The following is a 13,259-nucleotide window of genomic DNA, read 5'->3' as shown; positions in this document are numbered from 1 at the left end:
TGTAGAGGCTCATGTGATTTTGATATAGTTCCTACAAATTGGGATCACCTAAATATCTGCCTTAAATGTAGAATTCTTTTTACATTCATGCCTTTTGAGGGCCTTGGACATTATAGACCAATACCTACACAACTAACTCTCATTTTCAAGATATGGTAATAAGTTATCTAAAGTTAGAAAAAACATAAGTAGCATATATTCTTGAATGAATCAAGCCCCCCAAAAAAGGGCAGGTTATATACGGAGAAACTTTTAAAAGTTGAAGTGAGCAACCAACTCTGTTGGGAAAAGTTATAAAGAATCAAAAAGAACCTAGTATTTTGAATAGGCACAGTGACTGAAAAAACCTTTCACCAAATGCTATCCACTTGCTCAACTATTTAAATCCGTTTAAATAGGAAGAAGAAAACATATAATCAAATGAATTTTCGAACAAACTAAAAGTAGGCTTTATTTGCTCCACACTAACATTTAGCTTAGCTGGGGTTTAATTAGAAAAAAAAAAACCTGTTATTTGCAAATAGCCCTCCACTTTTCATTAGTCTATATGATGACTTTTTAGAATTGTTAAAAGTTGGTTTGCTCCCATCCCCAAGAGATCATAAAACATCAGAGGAAAAACAGACTGGTTCTCAGTTTCTGTGTTTGTTTAAATTTAAGGTTGATTCAAAAAAGAGGCTTAAGGAAAAAAGATGTTCTGAACCCTCAAAATATAAATGTGACATTATACCGTACTAATCACCTGCTTTGAACTTAACAAGGCACAAGGTAGTTAACAGATATATCTTACTTTTTTTGCCTTGGGCTTTAATTCTTCTCAGTCTTTTCTAAGCCAAATTAGAAAAATTAAGATGCTTACAAGTAACTCATCCTCAACGGACAAGCCTTTCCCCGTCCTACTGCCCTTTACCCTCCAAATAACCTAAACCCGAGCATGTGAGATATACACCTGTTAAATTATAGAGAGATTTGATGGAATTTTAAAAAATTGATTTTTACCAGATGCATAATTCTTGTTAAAACATCTTTTCCTAAACCAATCACACAACCCAACAAGTTAGATAGCAACAATTCTTCCTTGTACATGAGCATTGGTTTTTCCTCCGAAAAAAAAAACAAAAAACAAACACCACCAAAACCTTTCATACGCGCGGGGAGGGGGGGGGGCGGGGGGGAATTGGCCACAAGGGCAGTAATCATTAGTCCAGATTTCTAATAGCAAACACTTCACTTCTCAAACCTGACCACAGTAGTAGAATGTACAAGAAGGCTCTTTGCTCCCTAAGTGTCATTGTTTGCTAATTTCCTGATTTGCTTTTTGGGCTGTTTACGTTCAATAACATCCTGCCTCCCCCCACCCACCCCCTTTCACAATACAACTTTATTTTGTGTACAACGGTCTCGCCGCCAAGCATCAACACTGTCGTCGCCCCCCCCCCCAGCAAAACGCCCCCGCTTTAGAGCGGGTTCTTTTAAAAATAATAATCATAATAATAATAACCCTTTTTAAAGATACAGTAACTGACTTGAAAATATACAATTGCATTGACAAATAACAACAGAGGTTGAGGGAAATGACAGTGGGGGGAGAGGCTTGGAGAGCGCTGGCGGCTGGGGAGATGTTTACACCCCGGTAAAGTCCCTTCTACGGGTCTCTGGCACCCACCGGAGAAAAGCCCCCTCGCCGGTCCCCACACCTCTCTCTCTCCTCTCCTCTCTCTCTCTCTCTCTCCTTCTCTTCTTACCTTGGTTCACCAGTTTGAAGCTTTGGGATTTCCTGCTTCTTTTCCTCTCGGAGAACTCCATGGTGCTTGGGAGAAGGAAGGAGGAAGGGAATGTGGCAGGGGAGAGAGAGAAGGAGAGACAGAGCGAGGGAGGGACGGGGGGGAGGGAGAGGAGGAGGAGGAGGAGGAGGTGGATGAGGAGGTGGCGGCGGCTCTTGTCACCCGGCCGCAGCAGCCGCCGCCAGGAGGACCAAGGTCCGTCTCTCGAATCAGCAGGAATGATAATTGTAAGAATAATTTAAACGCACAAAATAAATCCGGCCCCCGGGCGGTTTCGGACCCGGGCGTGGGCGGGGCTGGAAGCTTCCCCGGGAGAAGTTGCCACTTTGCTTTAGCCCCCCAGGCTCGCACCCCTGGCCCCTGGCCCGAAGGAAAGGCTAAGAAGCCGCCGAGCCCGGGCCCCGCCGCCCTCCACCACAACTTTCGGCTGGGGCCGGACTTGGCCCGGGGCTGGCTCGGGGCTGGCCCCGGGAGCAGAGGGCTGGAAGGGGGCGGGCAGGCGCCGGGCGCTTTTTTCCTGCTCCTTCCCCGCGAGGCGGCGGCGGCGGCGGCAGCGGCGGCGCGAGGGTGGCGATGGGCGGCCAGGAGGCGGCGGCGGTAGGTCGGGTCGGGCCGGGAGGAGGAGGCGGCGGCGGCGGAGCTGGGGGAGCCGGGTCAGAGGCGCTCGCCAACCCCCCCACCCCCCCGCCGGGGCGGGCGGAGGGAAGGAGGGGAAGGAGCGGAGGAGGGAGCGCCCGCGCTGCCTGGGACCCCGGTGCCACCTGCTGGGGGGAGCCAGCCCTCGCACCGGCGCCCCGGGCCGCCCCCCTCCCCGCCTCCGCCATCCCCCTGGGGGCCGAGCTGAGGGAGCCAGCCGAGCCCGCCGGCCGCTCCGCGGGCTCGGCCCCCGGCCCCACGCCATCCCGAGGAGGCGGAGGCCGCACCGCCGGACGGACCCAAGGACTGACAGACGGACGGAGCAGCTTCCCGCGAACCGCTGTCGCCGCACGCTCGCGCTCTCGGCCCTCGCTCGCGCCCTCCCCGTCCCCCCCCCCCATTCGTCCCCCCCGCACCCCGCGCGCGTAGCCGCCATCTGCCCAGGGCTTGGGGCTCGCTGTCGGCGGGGGGTGCCTCCTCTTCCCGGCTTTGGAGAGTGCTGCTGTGGTCATTCCCCCCACCCCCCGCCGGCCTGGGAGCTCTCTGGGGAGCCTCCCCCGTCACGGGCAGGATCCTGCTGGTTCTTTCTTTTTCTTTAGGGACTCCAAGTCTTGTGGAGTCCTCCCCTCTTGACTGCTTCAGTGCTGGGGAGGTTGGTATGCCCCGTCACCCCCAAACCACCTCCCACTCTCAAATTCCTGAATTTTGATTCAGGACTCCTATTTTATTAAGCAGCTGTTACAGGTTAACTCTCCTGTCCACAAATACTACATAGGAAATGAACCAGTACTTTTGAGAAGGGTAGAGAGCATTGACACTGAGCCCCGAATATTGACGACAGGTCTCGTAGGGGTGGCCCCGGAATATGGAGAACACGTGTGGATTGAGGGTCGTCCTGAGAAAACTTGTCATCCCTAAGGTTCTGCATTAGCGGTCTCTGATGTCTCGAAATCCCTAAGGCAAATGCAAAAGACTGGCGTAATGATATCAAAATAAAAGGAATAAACAATAAGCATTTCATTAGACTTATTATAGGCATCTCTAAGGAGCACAGAGCACATCAAGGACACTGTTTGTTTCTTCTTCTTACCATCCTCTGGGAGAAAGGGAAAAAATAATTATCTATCTCTTGGGATGTACAGCACTATAGTGAGAACCACAGACCATTGAGCTGGAGTCATCGGACCTATATTCAAATTCTATCTCTGTCACTTATTCCCTGTGTGATCTTGGACAATCCAATCCAATAAATCCAATAAATATTAAGTACCTACTATGTGCCAGGCACTGCAGACACAATATAAAAAGACAATCCCTGCCTTCAATGAACTCACAATCTAAAGAAAGAAGACCACACAAAAGGAGACAGGAAAAGGGAGAGGGTGATTGGTGGAGAGAAGTCACAACCTCTTTGGACCACAGTTTCCTCTTCTATAAAAGGAGAGGTTGGATTAGATGACCCCTGAGGTGCCTTGTAGATACATGATCATTTTGCATGAGGAATTTAGGTGGAGGAATAGTTGGGTTACAGTACAGGGTGTCCCACTTGGTCTTTGGAGACACCAGGTATAACAAATCCCTGGTCAACTTACAGGCTAGTGAGGATTGGAGGACATGGTGATTGGTAGTAGCACCATATTTCACCATGGACCCCACCCAATGAGACTATACCAGTGGGGTCAAACTCATACAGAAGTTTGTGCAAAAAAAAGATCTCTGCCAGCTGCATGTCGCCTTAGGAAACCACGTTTAACATTATGTTCTGTTGCATTTTTATTTATTTTGTTAACTCTTTCCTAATTATGTTTTCTTCTAATTCTCCTCTAGACACTCAGAAGTGTTGATCTGTGTATGATACCTGTTCTACAATGATTGACAGTTGCCCACATTTCATTCAGTTCCTTCCTTCCCAGCTTTAGTGAATTACCATAGGAAGAATTGCTAGTCCTGCAGCCAGACTATTGGTAATCACTATCTCTGCGCTTAAGTAGGCTGATTTTGGCAAGAAGGCAATGTGTTCCCAGGACCTGCTTGCTGCCTTAGCAAGATTCTGCCACACCGTTATTAAAGGCATGTTTTATGAATACTTAGGAATTAAAGCAGTGATCAATATCAGCCACCATGGGTTAATAAAAAACAATTCCCACCAAACTATTCTTAATTCATTTTTTTTTTGGTTTTGTGAGGCAATCTGGTTTAAGTGACTTGCCCAGGGTCACAGCTAGTAAGGATCAAGTGTATGAGGTTACATTTGAACTCAAGTCCTCCTGACTCCAGGGCTGGTGCTCTATCCACTGCACCACCTAGCTGCCCCTCCTTAGTTCATTTTTGACAGAAGAATTCTGTAGAAATCATATATTCATATTTAAGTGAGAGAACCTCTCACAATTGGGATAAATCTGAAGTTCTATACTTGGAATAAAAATTACCTGTACAAACACAGGGAGAGATATGACTAATTCATATAAAAATGAACTGGGGGGTTTAGTGGAATTCCAGCTTAATATGAGTTTACAGTGCCCCCTCCCCCCCCGAAAAAGTTCATGGAATCTGAAATTGCATTAAGAAAAGCTTACTCGATAGAACAGGGGTTCTAGACCTGGAGTCTACGGACTTCTCTTATTTTGTAACTGTATTTCAATATAATTGGTTTCATTTGTATTTTATTTTATGCTTTCAAAAACATTCTGAAAAAGAGTCCCTAGGCTTCACCAGACTGCCAACAGGACTATGATATAAAAAAAGGTTAAGAACTTCTAGTCTAGAATGAGGGGAGGTTATATCCTCCTTGCCCTTCCTGTTTCAATTTAAAAAGCATTTATTAGTCACCTACACTAGGTAGCAGGTACTGTGCTGGGTGCTGGAAACATAAAAACAAAATATTGTACCTGCCTTTGAAGTTCCTGTATTACTAGGGGAAAACAATATGTACACAGATAAATGAATGCAAAATATGTATAAAATGAATTATTTTGGGAGGAGCACTATCTGGTTGAATCAGGAATGACCTCTTCTAGGAGGCTGTGCTTGAGCAAAACCTTGAGGGGAACTGGATTCTAAGAGGAGCATCTAGGTGGCAATGGATAGAGCATTGAGCTTGAAATCAGGAAGACTTATCTTAATGAGTTCAAATCTGGCCTCAGAAACTTAGCAGGTATGTGACCCTAGGCAAGTCAGTTAACCCTGTTTACCTCAGTTTCCTCATCTGTAAAATGAGCTGGAGGAGGAAATGGCAAACCACTCCAGTATCTTTGCTAAGAAAACTCGAAGTCGGACATGACCGAAACAACTAAACAACAAAAGATTCTAAGAGTGGTGGTATAGAGGAAGGAGCCTTTGGAGGCACCAGAGACAGCCTGACAGAGGTAGGAGAGGAAACATCATTAAAGCTAGGGCCCATCCATAGAAGGGAAATCAGTAAGGTAAGAAAATTCAAGGCAGAACCCAGAAAATAGCAGAGGGAAGCAGGGCTCCAGCCCAGGACAGCCTGGATGGTCTCTGGGTGAGGTCTATCCCGCACGGAGCTGGGAGCGGAACAGAACGGAGTGGAGCAGAGCCCAGTGTGGGCAGCATGGACCAACCAGACCAGGAGCCGGGCGGAGCATGCCCAGTGAGCTGCAGCAGTTACCAGACTTTTCAACCCACAAGCACCAAAGACAACAGAGAAGGTTAGTGGGAAAAGCTGATGGGGACAGAGTTTATAAAAGAGTTCATGGGTTCGGCCACCACCCTGGGGACAGAGGAGGTAGGGCAGCTACAGAACTACAGCTGCAATTGCTTCTGGCCCCAGGCCCACCTGGTGGGAGGAATGAAGTGGCGGATCAGAGCAAGAGTGAAGAGCCTGCTGAAGATCTAAGTCCAGTCCGGGTTGGGGGTTCTTGGGGAAGGAGGAGTGCTGGTGTGACAGAGCTGGCACATCCCCCCAGGCTTGGAACATAGTTCTCTTAACTCTACAAGCAGTCATACCCTGCTGAAAAACTCAAGGGTCAAGTTAGTTGGCTGGGAATATGGCCAGGCAGCAAAAACACACCCAGATTCAGTCTCAGACTCTGGAATCTTTCTTTGGTGACAAAGAAGACCAAAACATACAGCCAGAAGAAGTCAACAAAGTCAAAGAGCCTACAACAGAAACCTCCAAGAAAAACATGAACTGGTCCCAGGCCATGGAAGAGCTCAAAAAGGATTTGGAAAAGCAAGTTAGAGAAGTAGAGGAAAAATTGGGAAGAGAAATGAGAAGGATGTGAGAAAACCATGAAAAACAAGTCAATGACTTGCTAAAGGAGACCCCAAAAAATACTGAAAAATATACTGAAGAAAACAACACCTTAAAAAATAGACTAACTCAAATGGCAAAAGAGCTCCAAAAAGCCAATGAGGAGAAGAATGCCTTGAAAGGCAGAATTAGCCAAATGGAAAAGGAGGTCCAAAAGACCACTGAAGAAAATACTACCTTAAAAATTAGATTGGAGCAAGCAGAAGCTAGTGACTTGATGAGAAATTAAGATATTATAAAACAGAACCAAAGGAATGAAAAAATGGAAGACAATGTGAAATATCTCATTGGAAAAACCACTGACCTGGAAAATAGATCCAGGAGAGATAATTTAAAAATTATTGGACTACCTGAAAGCCATGATCAAAAAAAGAGCCTAGATATTATCTTTCAAGAAATTATCAAGGAGAACTGCCCTGATATTCTAGAGCCACAGGGCAAAATAGAAATTGAAAGAATCCATCGATCGCCTCCTCAAATAGATCCCAAAAAGAAATCTCCTAGGAATATTGTCACCAAATTCCAGAGCTCCCAGATCAAGGAGAAAATACTGCAAGCAGCCAGAAAGAAACAATTTGAGTATTGTGGAAATAATCAGAATAACCCAAGATCTAGCAGCTTCTACATTAAGAGATTGAAGGGCCTGGAATATGATATTCCAGAGGTCAATGGAGCTAGGATTAAAACCAAGAATCACCTACCCAGCAAAACTTAGGATCATGCTCCAAGGCAAAATATGGATTTTTAATAAAATAGAGGACTTTCAAGCTTTCTCAGTGAAAAGACCAGAGCTGAATAGAAAATTTGACTTTCAAACACAAGAATCAAGAGAAGCATGAAAAGGTAATCAAGAAAAAGAACAAGAAAAAGAAATTGCAAGGGACTTACTAAAGTGGAACTGTTTTGTTTACATTCCTACATGGAAAGATGATGTGTATGATTCATGAGACCTTAGTATTAGGGTAGCTGAAGGGAACATGCATATATATAGATATAGATATATAGATATGTGAGTGTGTATATATGTATATATGTATGTATAGATAGATAGATAGCGGGCACAGGATGAGTTGAAGATGCAGGGAAGATATCTAAAAGAAATAAAATCAAATTAAGGGATGAGAGAGGAATATATTGAGAGGAGGAGATAGGGAAAGATAGAATGGGGTAAATTATCTCGCATAAAAGTGGCAAGAAAAAGCAGTTCTGTAGGAAGAGAAGAGAAGGCAGGTGAGAGAGAATGAGTGAATCTTGCTCTCATCAAATTTGACCTGAGGAGGGAATACCATACATACTCATTTGGGTATCTTACCCCACAGGAAAAAAGGAGGAAGAAGATTAAAAAAAGGGGGGATTATAGAAGGGAGGGCAGAGGGGGGTGGAGGTAATCAAAAACAAACACTTTCGAAAGGGGACAGGGCCAAGGGAGAAAATTCAGTAAAGAGGGATAGGTTAGGAAGGAGAAAAATATAGTTAGTCTTTCACAACATGAGTATTGTGGAAGGGTTATACATAATGATACACATGTGGCCTATGTTGAATTGCTTGACTTCTTAGGGAGGGTGGGTGGGAAGGGAAGAGGGGAGAGAATTTGGAACTCAAAGTTTTAAAAACAGATGTTCAAAAACAAAAAAAAAGTTTTTGCATGCAACTAGAAAATAAGATACACAGGCAATGGGGCATAGAAATTTATCTTGCCCTACAGGAAAGGAAGGGAAAAGGGGATGGGAGGGGAGTGGGGTTACAGAAGGGAGGGCTGACTGGGGAACAGGGCAACCAGAATATACGCCATCTTGGAGTGGGGGGGAGGGTAGAAATGGGGAGAAAATTCGTAATTCAAACTCTTGTGAAAATCAATGCTGAAAACTAACTTAAAAAAAAAGAAAAAAAAAAAGAAAATTCAAGACTTGGCATAGACTGAAGAACTGGAAGATGGTTAGCCTGGAGAAGGGACAATATGTACAAGACACAACAGTAATCTTTAGGTATTTCAAGGGCTGCGGTGTAGAAGGGTTACTCAATTTATGTTTTGCTCAAGAGGGCAGTTAAGAGGGATAGGAATTTCAAAGAGAAAAATTTAGGTTCACTAGGAGGACAAAATTCCTAACATTTATACCTATCCAAAAATTGCATTAAACCACCTTGGAATGTAGTGAATTCACCATTACTGGAGGTCTTGTTTGTGAGTGTAGTATCAGGTCTTCAACCCTTCAAACCAAATCCATACATTACTAAATCTATTCTTGTCTTTCCTTTCCTTTCTTTCCTCTACTCTCCCTATTTCCTTTCTGACTACCCTAAATGGAAAGTCACAAGTCTTAGTACTCAGCTTTGTCTTTTTAAAGTTTTTAAAACTCTCTGACCAAAACAAAGTTAAGAAACAGACTGACTAAACAGACAGACATTTAGGAACTTTAATGCCTGTGAATATACAATGAGGTTTTATTACACTTAAACTATGATGAAATCATTGAAGTTGTCATACCAAGATGCAAAACCCTGGGGAAGCTATTAACAGATTAGCACTTCCAGTTCAAGTGGGAATATGAATTCCACTTACCATAGAGACTAGTATATGTATAGTTAAGAATAAAAGCCAAATATAATAGAATGGTTTGGACAATTCAGTTAGATTTCCCTTGAATCTTTTGCCTGACCATGAGACCCAGGACTAGGATATGGCTCAGAAAGGGAATACCTTATTCAAAAGCATTGTTTGTGGACCATTATTCTGAAAAGGTGGACCACAGACTGGATCATGTCAATATCTATGTCAAATCAACAAATAATTGTTGAAAAAATACTTTGTATAAGACCCTATACTTTTTAAAAATAATGTATATACTTTTGATTTTGTCAGGAAATAATGATTTTAATTAAAAGGACTTTAAACTGAAAAAGAAGGGGGAAGGAGAAGATATCCTATGTATATCCACCAAGATAAATATCATAGAAAATAAGTACAATACAGTAAGACTTGTAGTAGCCCATGTTTATGTAGTGTTTTAAGATTTTCGAAGCGCCCAATATATTACTTCAATTGATCTTCACAACAACCCTGGAATATATTTGCTATTCCCATTTTATAAATGAAGCTGAGGCTCAGATAAATTAAATGACTTATCCAGGGTCATATAGCTAGAAAGTGTCTGAGATCAATTCTAAATCCAGGTGTCTAGTGACACCTAGAAGTTTATAGGAGGCAAAATCCAATGAAGTACCAATATTTAATTCATTGGCCTCAGGTGTCTATAAATAAATGTACAAAACATAGAGAATAAACAGGATTAACTAATGAAAGGATCCTAATGTAGAAGGCAAATGTGATGTCATAGATATCACTGAGACTTGAACTTATGAAGTTAATTTTTTTAACCCATGTATAAGACTTTATTTTCAATCCTATTAAATTTTATCTTCTTAGATTCAAGCTAATGCTCTAGTTCTTCAAGGGTTTTTTGGATACTGATATTGTCATCCAGTAGTCCACCTTCCCACTTTATTCTCATCTGTGAATTTGACAAACATGCCATCTCTACCTATATCTGAGTCAGTGATACAAATATTAAATAGCTCAGGGCCAAGCACAGATCCCAAGGGTACTCTTCTCCTGGAGACCTCCTTCCAAATCTGCATCAAGCCATTAAGGACAACTTGGTATCTGTTGACACAAATAATTCCAAATCTGCCTAATTGTATTCTCACATAGCCCAAATCTCTCCATCTTTTATTAAAACAGATCAAAAGCCTGGCAGAGAAACATGGTGTAATAGTAATGAGGAATTTCAATTATTTGGACATCTGATGGAGCTCCTCATGCCAAAAACAGAGCAGCTAATAATTTCTTGACTTTCTTTAATGATCATTTGTCCTCCAAAAATTATATTCTGGTTTTGATTCTGACCCACAAGGAAGATCTGGTTGATGAGATGACAATGATCAGAACCTTGAGAAGGGGAAGTAATTGTTTCATTTTATAATTTGTGGTAGAGAAAAGGAGAGCTGAGAATAATCTGACATGTGTCCTAGATTTGGAGAGAGCAGAATACACAGGTAAAAGAGCATTTCCAGAATTTTCACAGAAAGAAGAGTAGCTAGGATCCCATAGAACAAAGTATTATTGGAGAGAGGGGAGAGAGACAGAAAGAGAAAGAGACAGACATAGATGCGGAGAAAGACAAAAACAGAAAGATGGAAACATAAACAGAGAAAAACCATCCTCCAGAAAAATACTCAAATGAGCCTAGGGCTGCTGAGCAAGCAAATAACCATTTTTTGATCACTGGATTTGAAAAGAAAACCATTGCCTCTAGAAAAATAGAGGTGAGTTATTGAAGAAGAAAAAAAAAAAAAGCTTTTGCCTTTATCTAGCAATTGCACAGAGGCCCCTTAGTCTATTTACACTGTGATTGACTATATGACTAGCCTTGCTCACCAACTCCACCTGGTGGTCCTTTGCAGGCAAGGGCAGATAATAGAAGATGACTAAAAAGTGTGGTATAGTTATTTCTTCCGCATAGCCAGGGTTAGGGGCCTGGTGCCCTGTTGATCTAGAAAATCCAGGTAAAATTTTTTGGCCCTCCCTTCATACCAGAGAAGAAGTCTCAACTCTTTGTTTTATGGAATGTTTTAAGCACCTTATTGTAAAATTTGGGTTAAGTATTTGGTCATAGACTCTGTTATCTGCTGGCCTTCATATGTCCTCTGCACCCTCCACAAAACTCCAGTTAAATTCCCTTGTAATTTCTTTGTGCCGACCTTGAAACCAAGATTGGTAAAGTCTCTATGTGGAAGGGATAACTGTAGTTATTTTTTTTTTGGAGGTGGGAAGGCAAGGCAATTGGGGTTAAGTGACCTATGAAGTTAATTTTTTTTAACCCATGTATAAGACTTTATCTTCAGTCCTATTAAAGGTCACACAGCTACTAAGTGTGTCAGGTGTCTGAGGTCAAATTTGAACTCAGGTCCTCCTGACTCCAAGACCAGTGCTCTACTCACTGCACCATCTAGCTGCCTGATAACTGTTGTTCTAAAAGAATAATGTAATAGAAAAGCTTAAAATGAAGTGAGGCTGAATAAGGTTAAGGATAACAAGAAAGTTTTTTGCTGTCAGTTTTCTTGGTTTTTATTTTTTTTGGTTTTTACTGTATAGGGGAGAATCAGTTAATAATGGTTTATTAAGTTCTTGCTCTATTCCAAGCACTGTGCTGGGGGTATAAAGACCAAAAATGAAGGCAAATTCAACAGATAAAGTTTACCTAGATTTTAGCAAAAAGTTTTGATTCTAGTGGAAGATATAGAGAGATGGGGACAGACAATAGTACAATTAGGTGAATTCAGCATTTTTTCAATGGCTGAACGTAGAGAATAGTCATTACTTGTTCTATGTCAACTCAGAAGGAGGTCTTTAATGCCGTACCCCAAGAATCTGTTTTTGGCCCTGTTATTTAACATTTTCATCATTGATTTTGATGACGCCATAGATGGCATGCTTATAAAACATGCAGACACAAAACCAGGAGGAATAATAGGTTTAAAAAATATTGACTGGGCAGAACTGAATCTTTTAAGAAATTAGACTGAATCTAATAAGATAAAGTGTTATAGGGTTAAGTGTAAAGTCATGCTTGGGTTCAAAAATCAAATTCAAAAGTGAAAAATGAAGGAAGTAGCTAGAAAGCAGTTTGTCTAAAACTTATCTGGTGGTTTTGATGACTATAAACTCAACATGAGTCAACAGTGTGATGATATAGAAGCCAAAAAAACTAATGCCATCTTATCTTGCATTAAGAAAGGCATAGTGTCCAGGAATAAGGTATTGATAGTCTTTCTATACTTCACCCTGGTCAGACAACACCTGGAGTATTGTACTCAGTGTTAGGAACCACATTTTAGGAGGGATATTGGTAAGATGGAGAATATCACCCATCTTCCCCTATACCCATTCAGTAAACTCGAGTGGTTCTCTATTGGCTCCAAGATCAAATATAAAATCTTTAATTAGGCATTAGAAGCCTTTCACAATATAGCCACTTCCCACCTTTACATTCTTCTTGTACTTTACTTCCTCAAATATATTCTATAATCCAGTAACAATAGCATTCTTGATGTTACTGGAACACAAAGTAATTTCTCTCCTCCCTGCCTCTTCACTGGCTGTCCTCCATGCTCTCCCTCCTGACCTCTGCCACACCCTGACTCCTCTCACTGCCCCAGTGACCACCCCTCTCAAATTACTTCCCATCTACTCTGTGTATATCTCATATGTACGTATTTATTTACTCATTATCTCTCCCATTGAAACATGAGCTTCATGAGGGCAGGGAGAGTGTTTGGGGGTTCCTTTGTGTTCCTAAGCTTTAGCACCATGCCTGGCATATGTAAGCACTTGTAATTAACTGAGAATGTCCAGAGGAAAACGATAAGGAAGGCAACATTGAAGTTATCCCTATACCTAAAGAAGAGATCAGGACAGGTATCTTTGAAGGGCTTTCATGTCAACATGAAGGGCTTAGATGTGTTCTATTTCATCTCAGAGGTCAGATACAAGAGCAATGGGGAGAAAT

The 13,259-nt window shown here is 42.3% G+C and overlaps 1 protein-coding gene across 5 annotated transcripts in view; it reads right to left on the bottom strand.

Moving 5' to 3' along the window:
* Positions 1-2,255, bottom strand: part of BEND7 (BEN domain containing 7) — a 152,866-nt gene extending 150,611 nt beyond the window's left edge. For all 5 annotated transcript variants that reach the window (XR_005010531.1, XM_036762085.1, XM_036762088.1 and 2 more), the window contains exon 1: positions 1,746-2,255. Coding sequence is in view for 4 of the 5 variants with exons in the window: in XM_036762085.1 (XP_036617980.1) it covers positions 1,746-1,806 (61 nt within the window). In the remaining variant the exon portion in view is untranslated. The remainder of the gene's footprint in view (positions 1-1,745) is intronic.
* Between the last annotated feature and the right edge of the window lie 11,004 nt (positions 2,256-13,259).

This window comes from Trichosurus vulpecula, chromosome 5, assembly GCF_011100635.1.
Source record: "Trichosurus vulpecula isolate mTriVul1 chromosome 5, mTriVul1.pri, whole genome shotgun sequence".
In the NCBI taxonomy this organism is placed as follows: Eukaryota; Metazoa; Chordata; class Mammalia; order Diprotodontia; family Phalangeridae; genus Trichosurus; species Trichosurus vulpecula.
Note: the sequence above shows the minus strand (reverse complement) of the source record. Positions and strands in the feature narration are given on the sequence as shown.